The sequence below is a fragment of the Lepidothrix coronata genome, unplaced genomic scaffold, assembly GCF_001604755.1.
Source record: "Lepidothrix coronata isolate B3197 unplaced genomic scaffold, Lepidothrix_coronata-1.0 Scaffold60, whole genome shotgun sequence".
Taxonomy (NCBI): domain Eukaryota; kingdom Metazoa; phylum Chordata; class Aves; order Passeriformes; family Pipridae; genus Lepidothrix; species Lepidothrix coronata.
The window spans coordinates 4,509,123-4,524,260 of NW_016690240.1; the positions used below are offsets into that span (position 1 = coordinate 4,509,123).

At 43.6% G+C, this 15,138-nt stretch overlaps 1 protein-coding gene across 1 annotated transcript in view; it reads right to left on the reverse strand.

The window, feature by feature from the left end:
* Positions 1-2,058, reverse strand: part of ARHGEF7 (Rho guanine nucleotide exchange factor 7) — a 127,970-nt gene extending 125,912 nt beyond the window's left edge. The window contains exon 1 of the mRNA XM_017817299.1: positions 1,849-2,058. Within this exon, the coding sequence (XP_017672788.1) occupies positions 1,849-2,013 (165 nt within the window). The 5' untranslated portion in view covers positions 2,014-2,058. The remainder of the gene's footprint in view (positions 1-1,848) is intronic.
* Between the last annotated feature and the right edge of the window lie 13,080 nt (positions 2,059-15,138).

A 15,138-nucleotide genomic window follows, 5' to 3' on the forward strand; every position in this document is an offset into this window, starting at 1 on the left:
ACAGAAAGGCATGTTAAGTGGGAAACGCTGTTCTAACACTTATTTCTGTTGTGCTTTTTTGTTTATTTTGTTGTTCAGTAGAACCTGTTTCCCAAACTGAGTTCAGGACCCCATTTTACTAGGCTTAACATCTACAGGAGGGGAAAGACCTTCTCTGCCCCAAAGTTCAGAGCCCAAAGTCTAAGAGGTACTCAGAGAGTGTGCCTGGAGCAGCACAGTGGGACAGGCTGCCAAAACCCTTCTTGGGCTTGCAGGCAAAAGAACCTGGGGGCAAGGAGGTATGGGCAGAGCCTGCCAAAGCCAGTGGATAGCCACTCAGCCCCACATGTCACATGTATCACTGCGGATCGCAGAGCAGAATGTTTACCTGCTGTGGAGCCACAGTTTGCAGCCCAGTGTACTGGACAGCAGTTTGCACTTTATGTACCACCTCTGCAAAGCCAAGGCACTTTGGAAGCAGGCACATCCTCTTCAGCTCTACTGCCCGCACAGCCACTTTGGGAGAAATGATGGCAGGGAAAAGTTGGCAGCGGCAGCAGCAGTGGCTTCAGCTGTCCCGGATAGCTCTGCTGGCCACCATGGTGGCTCACACTGCCACTGACACATTGCCTCCATTCTCATCACCTCCATCACCTGCCAAGAACACTGCCGGCCCCCGTGGGGTTTCCATATCCCCATGTCATGTCCTAATTTGCTTGTAAATTCAGGGGGGCAGGAACGAGCTACGACATCCTGTAGAAGGGGATCCAGTCCAGAGCCAGGACCTCCACACTAGAATGTAACACAAAACAGTAACAACTCCAGCTGGTGGCAAACTGAAGAACCAAAGGGAGACAGCACAGTCCAGTGCCCTACTGAGCTCAAGATACTGGTTTCAACTTTGTGGGTCTGCAGGCTACTTGAAATAGAGCCAAAAAAGGTAATAAAAGCCCATTGTCAGCAGGCTCCAATGAGTAGAGTGCTTTGCCAACTGTAAAAGGTGAAAAATATGGTGTTACTTTCAAGCAAGGAGTTATCCCATCAGCATAGTAGATGACCTTCATCAATCTTCTTCTCACCACCTCGGATTGGCTCAAAAGGAAAGTTTTGTCGATATGTGGGTCTCTATGTGCAGTACGTTATTGAATATCAGGTGAGACAACTGCACTGTCCCAAGTCTTGAGGCACAAATCAAAACCCTCCCCTCTAGCCGAGCTATGACGGGAATTACGTACGCACACAGAACACATAAAAGTTACCTGACAGAGTACGTTTTCTTCAAACACAACGCAGAATAGAGCTGTAATGCATTTTTTCAACCCGAAAAAAAATGATGAGATTTTTTCCACGGGCTACCAAACAGTAAAAGACCCAAATCACGCTAAAACACTCTTCAAAAAAACTAAGCATCAAACGCTAAAATGTCCTTCAGAGGCTGGAAGGGATGAGCTGAATCACCTCCCAAGCGAGGTGAGGCACCGGCTATTCCAGCAGTTGCGTAGACAAGTTTACAGCCGGCTCGCGGCACGCCAGAAAGGGTCCACAACCCACTCCCCAAAATAAATGCATCTCCCGTGCACACCCAGGACTTCGGTTTGGGGAGGAGTGCGGTTTTTTCCGTAAAACACTTGCAGAACCGTGGCCCTCAAGAGGAAAGCCCCTCCAGCCAAGCTGCCCGCGGCCGCTCGTCGCGGTCCCCCCGGCCCTCCCGACGGGGACCGACCGCCCGCTCCGCCCCACCGCGCCCCTCGCCCCCCTCCCCGGGGCTGGGGGTCCCCCCTCCCGCGGGGGGCGGCGGCCGGGGCCGGGCGGGGGGCGGCGGGCCCGGCCGCACAAAGGGCGGGGAGGCGGGGGGCGCCGGGCACTTACTTTGTCTATGGTGCCCGGGAGCAGGCGCTCGAGCAGGCGGCAGAGCACCACGCCGTCCTTCAGGGAGGACTGGAGGAAGCCCTCGGGGTCGGAGATGGTCTTTTTGGGCGACTCCAGCACGCCCAAGGCGATCAGCCACGTAACGGTCTGCTCCGCCGAATTCATGGCGATGGCGGCGGCGGGGCGGGGGTCGCGGCGCCCCGCGCCTCGCGTGGGTTTTGTGTCTCCCCGGGCGGGGGTTTCAGGCGGAGGCCGGCGCCGCCCCCATGTGAATGCAGATGACGACGCCCCGGCCCCGCCGCTACAGACACATGCAGCTGCAGTGCCGCCTCCTCCCCGCCCCCCCGCCCGCCGCCGCCGCCGCCGCCGCCGCCGCCCCATGACATCACTGGCAGCGGCGGCGGGCGGGGGCAGCGCCCGCGGAGACCCGCGCCCCGCTCCGCGCCCGCACCGCACCGCGCCCTGGGCGCAGGCACGGCCGCCCCCTGGCGGGCTCGCGGCGCCTCCGCGGGCGCGCAGCGGGGCGCGGGACGGGCGCCGGCGGGCACCGGGAGCGGTGGGGAAAAGTTGCGGGATCCTCCGGCCCCTCGTTTCCTCCTCGGACAGCGCCGCTGCGCTGGGAACAAACCCCCGCAAGCCTTTAGCTCCAGGCTCGGGGCCACTGATTTCGAACCATCTACCTCTGGGAGCACCAGCAGAGGGTCCCGGCCCGACTGGCCGTATTAAGTCGATTTTTGCCTTTGCCCGTCGTTGCCCTGCGCAAGGAAACCCGTTAGGGAGCCTGGCCCAGTGGCCGACTCGCGGGCTCGCCCCGGTGAGCGCCGTCCCCGCCGTGCGCCTCCTGGGATGCTCCATCCCCAGTGCGCCTCCCGCCAGCGTCCGCCCGGCGGTCTGCGGCACCGGCTGGGAAGCCAACGTAAATACCCATAAGGACTGTGAAGGCTAACCTGAAATCGAGTGGTGAAAGCATTCCCGTGTTTTTTATTCTGGCAAAACCCATTCCTCAAGGCTTTGCTTGGACAGGACTCTACGAGCAATCAGTATTTTTCTGTTAAGACCTGACACGGGCTCCCCAGGGCCCCTCTGTTGCCATTAGCCTGGAGACTAACTAGCCTGACTGTGATGTCACCACAGCCCATGCTCTACCCCCTTCCCCTCACACTCCGCCTGACCCCATCAAGGGACAAAACCGCCTTCAAGGCAGTGTTAGAAGGGATATTGCCAACCCCAAACTCATCTCTGTGGTTCTGTTTCCATCCTGGCTTGCCACATTTGCCACCATCACAGCCTCTGAGCAGCATCTCTGGTAAGTTTTTCTGACCTGAAGTCTCTTCCCAAACCACAGACCAGCCCAGAAAAACAGAAGTGCATTTGGACTGGAGACAAGATAATCTAATTCCAACATTGTCTCCTTCTAATCCATAATAGATGCAGATTTTCTTAAACTCTGATGCCTGAGGTGTGATACCTCTTCCAAAATTTGTCTTTCCTTCTGCCCCTTGTTTAGTCCAGGTGACAGCACCAGAATGGCCTCCACCAGTGTTGATGCCCACCCAAACTCGAGCAGGGTTGGATACCACAAGCTCAGCGCACACAGCAATGGTCAGAAAGCATTTATTACCTCAGAATCCCCAGTGGGGGTTCCCCAATAGTTTTCTGAGTGAGGTAAGCAGCAAGTGGGGAGATCCCTGGCACCACTGTGCCACCACTGGCACCATGGCCCACGGCAGAGAAAAATGGACATGAGTTTATGAAGCTTTTTATGTGAGAGACCACATGAGCGGTAATTGTGATATAGTCATCACATGAATAATGTGAAAAGCACACAGCTAATTACAGTAGAGAGCATGATACATGACACATTCTGGGAAAATTCAGCCAAAGGAAGCAACATAAGTAACAATATATTACAAGGCAGAATAGTGATTTTAACAAAGCATAAAGGATTTCATTATAAGCAATATCTGAGTTATTGCTGTATTGACCTTCAGCACTTATCTCCTCACCATTCTTCTGCACTTAACCATACACCTTTCCATATATATTTTGAGCAAAAGCTTCCTACCCAATAGTTGGCTAGCTATGAAGAACATGAACATGGCAATTCTTTGCCATCAGAAAGCTGTGTGGATGGCCTGCCTGAAGACCTTTGAAAGAAGCTTACCACAGGTAGGGGAACCATTTCCAAATATTTAAAGGAAAAAAAATGGAAGTGCATAAAGGCTTTAGGAGCATGCCACTCCCTTCCTAGCTTTCTTCTTTGTCAGACCTTCCCCTACAAGGTATTTACTGCAAACCACCAGAACTCTCTGCATAGCTCCCTTGTTTTATTGTTTCCTCCTGTGTGCCCCAGTACTGTCCATTTATTCATATTGCAAGCTTGTAGGACCGACAGATACTTTGGATCTGCACCATCCATCAAGTGGAACCCACACCATGGTGGAAGTTCTGAAGTAGCATAAACAATGAAACATATAATTATTGCCAATCTGCACTCCTTCTTCTTCTTTGTTTCACAATTAAAGATGTTCTGATTCTCTTTTGTCCCGACCTTGGTCCCACTTTTGCTTCTAAATCATAAACCAGTGACATCTTTATTCAAGCATCCATTTTGACAGCGTTTAAATAATCTAAACTCTTTCAGAAGGCATCAAGAGGGATGATTTTAACCTCCTTTTTCTGCAAAATATTTTAAATATATGCAAAGCTGAAAAAGTAATTTTGGTAATGACACTCATAAACAAAGGATAGATATGGAGCATGCATGTAGGTTCAGGTAACTTCCAGGTCTTAAATCTCTTTACACAAGCAATGAGATTTTTACATTTCGGGGTGGGGTTTTTTGGTTTAATAATATCTGGATCCTTTTTTGAACAAGAGAGAAAGCAATATTCTGTGAAATACATCAGCCAGCTTTGGCAGAGATCTAGTAGATTTAACAGCACAAGATTTTCTGTAAATAAAGATTAAACAGTTGACAATTTATTTGCGCTTTTGCAAGCTCTTGTCATATTCTTATGAGAAGTTACTAAGGAAACCAGGTAGGCACAAGGTAGAAGATAAATTTCTGCTGTGGATTAGCAAGTGTTGAAAGACAAAGCAGCAAAAGACAAAGCAGCTAGAATAAATTGCCAGTTTTCAATTTGACCAAAAAGTTACCAGTAGAGATATGTCCTCTGTTCTGCACTGTGAATTAACTGAGTCTTACAAAGACAATTATACTTCTGTGTGTATTATTTAGTCTTGTAGCCTGAGCAACAGGTTTTGAAGGAGGCAGAGCAGGAGAGGAAGGAAAGAACAGGTAGATAAAGCTGCTGCTTCTTTTGGACTTTCATTTGCCATTTTTCATTTTCAGCTGTTAATACCTTGTCTGCCTGCCCCCAGGGCAGCAATGAGATGCTTTGGCCAGATGCACAACTCTCTGTTTTCCCTGTGCCAAACCAAAGTCAGGATTTCAATGGGAGTCAACCAATTAACTATCAGTCCAGCTTGAACAGAAATTGCCTTGACAGTCTGTAATTAGCTATATAAGGGTCATACTGGATCAATTGCTGTGATGGGGTTCCTATGTTATATGTAATTATCTCTGTAGTTTTAGCCTAGGGAGGTTTACATCTCTCTATAGTAAAAATCTCACCCCAACAAAGCACGCTTCTGTGCTAAACTCAGAGATGTATTTCCATGTCTAGTTAAATGACTTTGAGGGGAGCTGGTCTTTTGCAATTCCTGAAACCAGCTATCACAAGTTCAGTATCACCAGCTCTCTTTGTGAAAACCCATATACCAAAGATTGTGTTTGCAAACTCGGGAAAGCAGATCAGCAGTACTGGCACAGGTGTCAATGGAGAGAAAAAACACAACAGAGAACAAACTATTTCATTATCTTCCAAGCTGCAAAGTATTTTAGTAGGCCGATGCCAAGTTTCTGATCCTGAGAGGCCTGTCAATCAAGCATAAATAAATGCATACCATACAGAGTGCAGCTAAAGTGCTGACACAGAAACAAAATATGGGGCTCTCAGAGCAGGTGTTCGACCAAGGGTGACAGCAGCATGATGCTCAGGGCTGCAGTGCTTGACTCCAGGGCAGTGTGATGGGTGGCCAAGCAGGCTTGGCCTCTCAAACAGGGATCAGAGTATTCGGTGTGCTGAATGCACCAATGTCCAAACCATCCCAAAAAAGAAAAAAAGCAAAGAAAAAGGTGCTTCTAAACCTCCTACTTTCGTGGAGGCTGCGTGCACCTGTTGCGGGATTTAAGGGAAAAAGCTTTTAGCTGGGGGAGAGATGCTCCAGAGCTCAGCTCCCTGATCTATTTCCCCTGATCACAGATCTCAAATCTCTCAAGCCTCTAGTTCACTTGCTCTACTACCTCCTTTGCAAGGTCTATTCAAAACCAGAAACACTGTCACGATGTCTGTTTTAAATCAATGCAGCCTATTGACACCACACTCTGATTGAGGTCAGAGTCCAGGCTGCTGCTGAGTCGTAGCAGTCAAAATTTTTGTTAATGTCTGCTTGATTTGATAAGGCAACTAAGACAATTCTGTGTTACAAGCTTTATTGCAGTCACCAGTGCTTTTGTAGGTTTTGCCCTGGCTATGATCTTTAGATAGAAATATACAGAGAGTCCTCTGGCAAATCTGCAGTAGCCCAAAATGTAGCTCTGCTTCTGTCCTCCCAAGAGCATCAACTCAAGAGCTGTGCTGCCTTTGTCTTCTAAGTGCAGTTCAGGATAATGGCATTGATCCGCTACATTCTTTATACTTTCACAAACCAATAATAAGTGTCTCTGCTCTAGGCAGAGATGAATATAATACAAAAATCCTTGCCACAAAGGGCTTAGTCTAGATCACAGATGAGAGAAGATGAAGGATAGACCTGAGAAAGGAAGAAATGAAGCAGGACAATAGGCAGCAGCACAGTCACACATAGGCTCTCTTAACAGAAAGACGTCTATTTTAATTGCTATTTCAAAAGTTTTATTCACACTTAACGAGGAATGAGAAAGAAATGAAAGACAAGAATTGAATGGCAAGAAACCAAAATGGACAAAATGGGTGAAAATGTTTTGAATTTAAACAAACAAAAAAAAAGGAGCTGAGATTTTCACATTTTTTTGTAAACACATGCATACTGAATGAACAGTATTTGCCAAATTTTGCCCTATATTTTCTTAGCATAAGATGGAGTAAGTGCTTTTTTAACATGGCAGGCTGGACAGAAGCAAATCAGTGGTTCCCCTGAGGAAGGTCTTGGGGGAGGGGAGTTGGCAGTGAGCTCGACCATTTCAGGCCAGACGCAGAGAAAGCTGTGTCCTGCAAGCTGAATTATCAGATGCAGATCCCCAGCTGGTGGAAGCTGTCACAGCTCCCTTAAAGTTGATGAATCTATGACATTTTTAAACAGTGAGCTCTAAAATTTGCAAAGAGCTCTGATCACAGAGAACTAACATGACCATCCACAGAAAAGGCAAATTGGATTCTAAGATGTATCTGATGAAGAATTTTGGGCAAAGTGAAGGTAAGAAAGAGTGTTACAGAGTCAGTAGAAAAAATTTATTTGGAATATAACACAGAGACTTGGACACTCGTGTTCAGGAAAAATTAAATCACACTGAAACGGAGTTGTTGGAAGACTGACAGTGATCTTATGGGAGCTCAGCTTGTTTGCCCTGGTGAAACAAAGCTTGAGAAAGGGTACAGGAGGTCTGTCTATAAATACATCAGTGGGTAAATATCACAGATTGGCATGCAGCTACTTAAGCTTCAGGACAATGCTAGCACAAGAGCAAATGGATATAAACAGGTCCTGAATAAATTTATGTTGAAAATCAGAAAAAGATATTTGATTCTTCTAGCCATAAAATTCTTCGCTGCTTATAAGAAATAGTGGGGCAAATAACCCAACTGTTTTTAGAGGGGAGTATAATGAGTGGGTTAAAGTAATTCTATGACTTGACTGCAGTAGCAGGGACTGGACATCACCCAGGCTCCGTTCCTCAGCAGACTGTGCGTTGTGCCTACCAGAATCAAAGTGGGCCAAGCATTCATCATGATGGATAAGGTTTAGAGAGAGAAGTCAAATAAGCAGAACCACAGTCAAAGCCATTCTCTCACTCCGAGTGAATGCTAATGACACTCGTTCACTGCCGCTTGGAAAATACACTTAGTAAACTAGGTTAATTGTAGAAAATCCTCTTCTCTCAGATATAGGCTCATAGGGTTGGAAGCTGCACATAGTGACCCTTGGGTATATTTTGTAGAGTCCTTTTCTATTCAAATTTTTCCATCCTATAAAAGTTTGCTATAGATCTATGCCTCTTTTGTTTTTAAACAGGGACTACCAGAGTGAAGTAGTGTTCTGCTAGTGGTATCAATAGGCCGCTTTACTCTGAAGTGCTTGACAGTAGACAGACAGTTTTCAAGACATTTCTGAAGCACGGGAGGATGGAAGGGCACCACAGGCAATGAGAGAAGGGAAGAGACCACAGAGATGATAGAAGCTCTTGGTCAATGCATTGAGCAGGAGCAACAAAATGTACCACTCTCCCATCTGTGTATTTATTATAAAATTTCCACACTTTGCTCAAGTAAAGAGGAAGATGATTGAATCTGACGGGATTGGTTAGTTGGTGAGGTTTGCAAGAGGATTCTTATTCACAGTTGTATGAATGATTGACATTCTGAGTATGTTTAATTAAACTGTAAAAGTGGATTAGTCACCATCTACTGGGTCACTCTCACTATTTTTTGGATGTGGGGGTTGCACTCACTGGCATTGGCATGCTCAGGGGAGAGTTTTGGGAACCTGCTCCCCTTGGCACCCAGCCAGAGCCCCAGCCTGGCACACAGCAAGGCTCAGTGTAACATCTATCGGCTCCATCAGGCTTTAAGTGCTCTCCAGACTATTTTTGCAGCAGACCACGTGAGCTAATGGAGCTTTTATTTTTAGTCCTACCGTGTAATTTGTTGACTATGGCTGTTTCCTATGCAGCAGGTACTGAAGTTCCAAGGCACTGGAAGCCTTCTAATGATCCATCAATAAATGTTACAGTCAATAAATGTTACAGTCAATAAATGTCACCATCAGCCTTACAGTTAACATCTGCACCCTTCCAGCCCCTATTTCCATTACATTATATTCATTTAGGTTATAGACTTTTGTATCATCACAGTTCACTTCAGATTTATTTCTGACACACTCAATCAACAGTAGGATGTTCTCCTAGTGCTCCTTTTGAAAGAAACCAAATACTAAATAAACTCTTCTGGTACAAACCCTGCTGAAGGCTTACCTAGCTTATTGGACTCTCACCTCCCTACACTATAGGGTTTGCAGGGGTGCTGTCACCAGATACCAAGATGAAGGTAGAGGGCCAGTTGTGGAAGATGCTCTGTCCTCTCAGACAGAACATACAGAAATGACAACAGCTAAAATCTTATGCTTCACTCCAGAATCTCTGGGCATGTCTGGCTACTTTCTTTTTTGCTGATTAAAACTGCAGCTACCCAACAGAGATGGATTATGGTGATGGTTATCTGGCTCAGCCCTCAGCTCTTTCTCTTTAAGCTCCCAGTGTTTAAGGACACCAATCTTGTGTATTTTTCCTTGGTTTTTATAGTCCTGCTGGCAGTGATTATAACTTTCAGTGCTCTTAATTTTAGCCAAATAAAACTAATAAATATGCTCTGATAAATCAGTATCACTTGAGAAGGAGCTTACCAAACAAAATCTTCCAGAGGCCTTGAATCCTAAAGATCTACAACATTATAAAAGCCAAGGTGCACATACAGAGTCACACCAGAGCTGATTACAAAGGACAAATAAGCATCACTGACATGCTGGATTTCTCAGAGTTCTCAAGCTCAGATGACATCATCATTTAGCAAACAAACTCTCTGTAAGGTCTGTCTTCATAGGCCATATTCTCCCATGCCATATTCTCCTAGCAATCTTTCATATTTGAATTGGAACAGGCTCCCCAGGGAAGTGATGAAGTCACCATCCCCAGAATTGTTCCAAAAAGAAGACATGGCACTTCGCGATGTGGTTTAGTGGCCACAGTGGTATACAACCCTAGGTTGGACTGGATGAGCTTGAAGGTCTTTTCCAATCTTAATGATTCCAAGATTCTAGGATTCTAGGTGTAATCCCACTAAAGTTATTACCCCATGTAAAAATGCCCCTTATAAAGAGAGTGTCAGGCTTTTATTACTCCGTGGCCTTGTATTAAACTTCATGTTTCCAACAAAGTAATGGGATATTCCTGCTTTTAAACGCAGGAACTGGACTATAAACCATTGAAAGAACCTGAAGGTTGTCTGAAATTTTTGTCTCCCTTTTCTTTGCCCATGTTTTCTATGCTCCCAATAGAGAGTTTCTGTGTTCATGTAAAATATATTTTAAAGACAACTCTGCAGCCATTGCTGCCACGTCTTCCAGCCAGTTTCCAGAAGGCATATTCCACCTACTTGTCAGACATAGCTACAGAAAGGAGCAACGTTGCACAGGTAAGACAAATTTTTTTTTTAATTAAGCAAAATAAGCTTTTCAGTATTTACCTTGGATTTTCTAAGGCACCTTCAAAGCACTGCAGATCTCTATATTTTTAGCATGTTACATGTGATGATTGATGTGATGATATTTATAAGCCTATATGAGATTAACCAGTAATCAATATAATGGATTGACTCTATACCTAGTTATCTTTCAATATGGAGAGCATTCAGTCCCATCTCTATTAAGAACCTCTATCTGATCGGTGAAACAGACCATGATAAAAGCTGTGTAAGAAAGCTTCCTTCTTTACTAATTGGACTGGACTTGGAAACCAGAGGCTTTCCTGGGAGCATTGCCTATTTTCCTCATAATTATTTGTATATTCAGTTCAACAACAAAACAATTCTATAATTGTTCAGTTCAGAAATTAAAAGCTTCTTATCAGGTATGCTGGTCAAAAGAAAATGTGCAATCACTGCATCAATGCCAAATAGTACTAAATCTGCATTACCTGAACTAATTTAGGATTAGGAAGTGTATTAAACAATAACTTAAGAAGCAAAGGATGTTAAGGGAAGGAAATTTGCTGGAGACATTGTTTAATGTATCCTTGTTAGTACAAGGAAGAATTTTTCCACTGCTCAACATGTAAATTACATTCACTGTCTAATTGCACCAATTGAGGCAATCTTAGGCAGTTTAACATTCAGATATGTTTTGTAACCAATTTATATTTGATGTGTAACTCAAAACAGTATTGAAATCATCTTAAAATTTAATAATACAGGTGGGGTCAGACCTAAATGTGAGCCGCCGGCTTTGATTTCTGACATAACTGATGTACACAGAGATGCTCGAATGCTGCTTGGCTGTGCTGCTGTGGCTTGAATGTCACAGCTTTCCACTGGGAAGAAATAGCACCACCAAAGTAACTTGATTCAGCTATTTAACCTCCTAAATATAGACTAGGAAATGAGACAAATCCTAAAAAAAAAAAAAAAAAGTTGGGGTGATGGTAAAAGAAAAAAAAAGCCTGAAATAGAGTATAGTCCTTGCAATTCAAACCCACATTACTTTCTCATCATTTGTTCCACCCAAACTCACAGGACTGTCTGGACCAGTAACGATTAGTTTGACACCACTACATTACATTATAAGCACTTGTGTATAGTGGTCAAGTCCTTCTTGAAAATAGGATTATTTAATTAATTAACACAGAAGTCAAAACACCAAAGTTCACTCACAAACAAATTTGCACAAAGTAACTAGGAGTTTTACACAAGAAAGGAGTGACAAAAAAAAGCCCACTTCTGGCTTTTTTTGTACCCTAAATTCCAATACAAAGCAAAGGAAAAGTACTGTTCTAAACACAAAGTATAAAAGCTCATTTTATCATTTATTCAAAAGGCATCACTTCAGCAGACGAATTTCATCTGCGGCAATTTATGCCTGCAACTTCTGTGGATGAGAATAAACTGTTCTGTCAAACTTGTAGCTGAATAACACTTAAAAAGTAAGATCCTATTTTCTTGGGTGCAGCTTCCCAAGCTGAGGAGTTGATCATGGAAATGTGTAAGGAATGAGCAGGTACATGGGAGACAAGCTTTCACCAGTAATGCTCCACCTTTGATTTCAAGCTCAGACAATTCAACCAATATGGCACAGATGAGGTTGAGCCACGAGAAAGTGGATCTTTCACAAATGGGCTCCACTGTGCCAGTTTCAACAACTTGTTCTTGCCACGAGAGCTGTTCAGAAGTTAACTTCCCAGCTTGGGTTGTTTTCTAAACCAGCAGGGAGAAAAATGCCATTGGCCACTATCATGTCTGTGAAACTGTACTACTTTTGCTCAAGCGAACATAAAAATAGTCTTTTGAACACAACTTCCATACATACATGAAATATTTCAAAGGAAAAGGCAAACACTGCTGTTTCCTGTCATTCATAATGTTCTGAAATGGCAAATGAAAAGTTGGAGACACCATCCACTGCTGCTATTGCCTTAAAAGAGGAACTGGACTGTTTATCAGCTTCGGTAAGGAAACACCCCTCTGAATCTGCACTTAACATCTTTCCAGGAAGGATGCTTCTCTGTTGCTATAGAAGGCTGATCATATATCACCATACACCATTGCACTATCCTGTGGTGTAGAGGAAGTGCACAATAATGAGAGAAGCACTGATACAGGAAACTGTATGTTTTCCAGGCTTCGTAGCTCGTTATATTGAATACCAAGTTTAATTTTGGCCAAATTAAAAGGCAAGGAGAGAAATCTGATGGGATCTTTATTTTTTATTTTACTTTATTTTCCTTCCTCACTCTCTCCTGTTGTTTTTAATGCATGAAGAAATAATTCATGACCAGGGAAAATTGTTTTGAATTTCTCTGGCTTTTGAATATTGATGTAAACAAAGGTTGATCTTTATACAGAAGTTGCAACAAATTTTTAATTTAATAAATGCAATATTGTGTTTGGACCATAGCTAAAAATTTTGCATATGTAAAAAATAGTGAAAATAATGAAGCGATGAATTCTGCAGTTACTTGAGATGAGGTCTTTTTCTGTGCTCTTCCAGCTAGTATCCAAGTTTCTTCAAAGGAAGGGTCTTCAAAAGCCTTTGAAGACTCCAAATGGTGAGAATTATGAAGCCAGTAGTTCAACACCATATGTACTTATTTAAGCATTACACAAAAACAGACTGAAATGCATTTGACTTAAACAATAGCAGCTACAGTGACCCCACAATCTTTATTCAGTCTCCGATAAAAATACTGAGATCTTTACCTAAACAACTATAAGACAACTATAAGGGCAGATCTTTTGTATTTAAATATTCAGTGACGAGGTTGGGATAATCTTATTCACATGGAAATGGGCTTTACTTCTTGAAGAGATACAGCAGGACTGTTTGAGAAGCATCTGCTATTTCATACAAGGAGATCAAAATTTGAGCCCAAGACACTTTGTACCTTTTAATGCGCAAAGCACAAGATAGATTATTTGCTTTATTTTAAAGTACATTTTAGAGGTGTATTTATTAAACAGTATAGGTTTATCTGAAATACACATATATATTATTTACAGCCAAACAACATAATGAAATGAGAAACAATGGCACGTCATGCCTGCAGGACTACAAAACTGGATATAATTTAGCTTCCTCTTCCAAAAGGAAAATAAAAACAAAGCAAACAAACTTTGAAACGTTTCCACTTTTTGTAGTCAAATATTGTTCTCTTACTAGGTTTGTAAACACTAGAATCTCACAGAAGCAAATTTAGCATCAACAAAGACATTTAATTGTTTATTGCAAATTACAGATGTGTATATTTTGATCACCACTTCAAGTCAAGACAAATCCTGTTTCAAGTTAAAGGACCTAAAAATAAGATGACTGTCAAGAAATAGTCATTTTTAGACCACAAACTTTGACATTACTCTTTAGTCATAAGTCCAAGAATAAATTAAAAACCCCCTATGTGCTACAGTTATATTTCCTGTAACATATGTTCATGATCAAGTTATTTCACTAGCACAGGATGTGCTCAGATGAAATGGAAACTGCCCCTCTGTAACAGGCAGTTAGGCTCCCAAAATACAGACGAGTTTGCTGATCACAGTGCAGTTAAACCTCAGCTTTCTACTCAGGCAGGGAGGTATAAATACACTGACAGCAGGAATGCTGCAAATAATCTGAAGAGTCAGTTAATAATATTGAAACTTATTCTAGAAGAAAATGAGATCTACAGACAACTTTTCCTTTAAAGGCTTTAGATGACGCAAGCCTGCAAATGGATCCACATCCCACATGGTCATTAGTTAGCATTATCTGTTTAAAGACACAGGAAGTGTGTGGCACTGGTAGCATGAAGAAGTGAAAAAGGCTGAAAGAGGCATTTGAAATAATAAAACTTAAATCCATACAGAAATTTTATCTCAGCTGCATCAACCCCCTGGTGTCTCGAGCACTCGGAGTGTGGCCAGTCAGCCAAGAGAAGTGTTTTTTTCCTCTCTTTTTCCTCTGAGGCCATTTAAGGGGCTACATCTGAAGGGGTGATCCTGTTCTGGGCACCCCAGTACTGGAGACTTGCCAACTATCTGGAGCCAGTCCAGAGCAGGGCCACAAAGATGGTCTGGGGGCTGAAGCACACCACCTAAAAGAAGAGGCTGAGAAAGCTGGGCTTGCTCCTCCTGGGAAACAGCTGGCTCCATGTTATCTTACATAGAGGAGACCAGAGCAAATGCTAGTAGTTACTCAAAACCCAACTAGACATAGTACTATATAAGCCTTGCTTTAAGCCAGAGGCTGAACTAGAGTTCTCCAGAGGTTCCTTCTGACTCAAGTTATTTCATGATGCTGCTTCAGGATCGTGTGAGGTGAAATGCTCCAGGTTCATCTTGAAGGGAGTACAGAGGTTTCACTGTTGGAAGCTGGGCATGGAAAGCAAGTACCATTGCACAACAAGCGCTATCTCCTAGGGGCAGACTACTCAAACTCTTTGCCAGCTAGTAGCACAGTGAAGCTAATTCAAAGCTAAATCTTTCTAAGGGGCAAGACACATAGCCTTGCTTCCCAAGCTGTTTCCCTGGAAGGAACATCACCTGCACAAAATCGTCCAATCTGACATCCTGAAAGCAGAGGCATATGCAAGGGATACCTATACTTCCCTGTTTTTCATTCTAGAGAGCTGAAAATGGAAATCAGTATTAAAAAAATACCAAAATAGAACATCTGAATTAGCAAAAATTCTTCTTGTACTGACTTTAGAAATCTTTCACCTTTACCAGT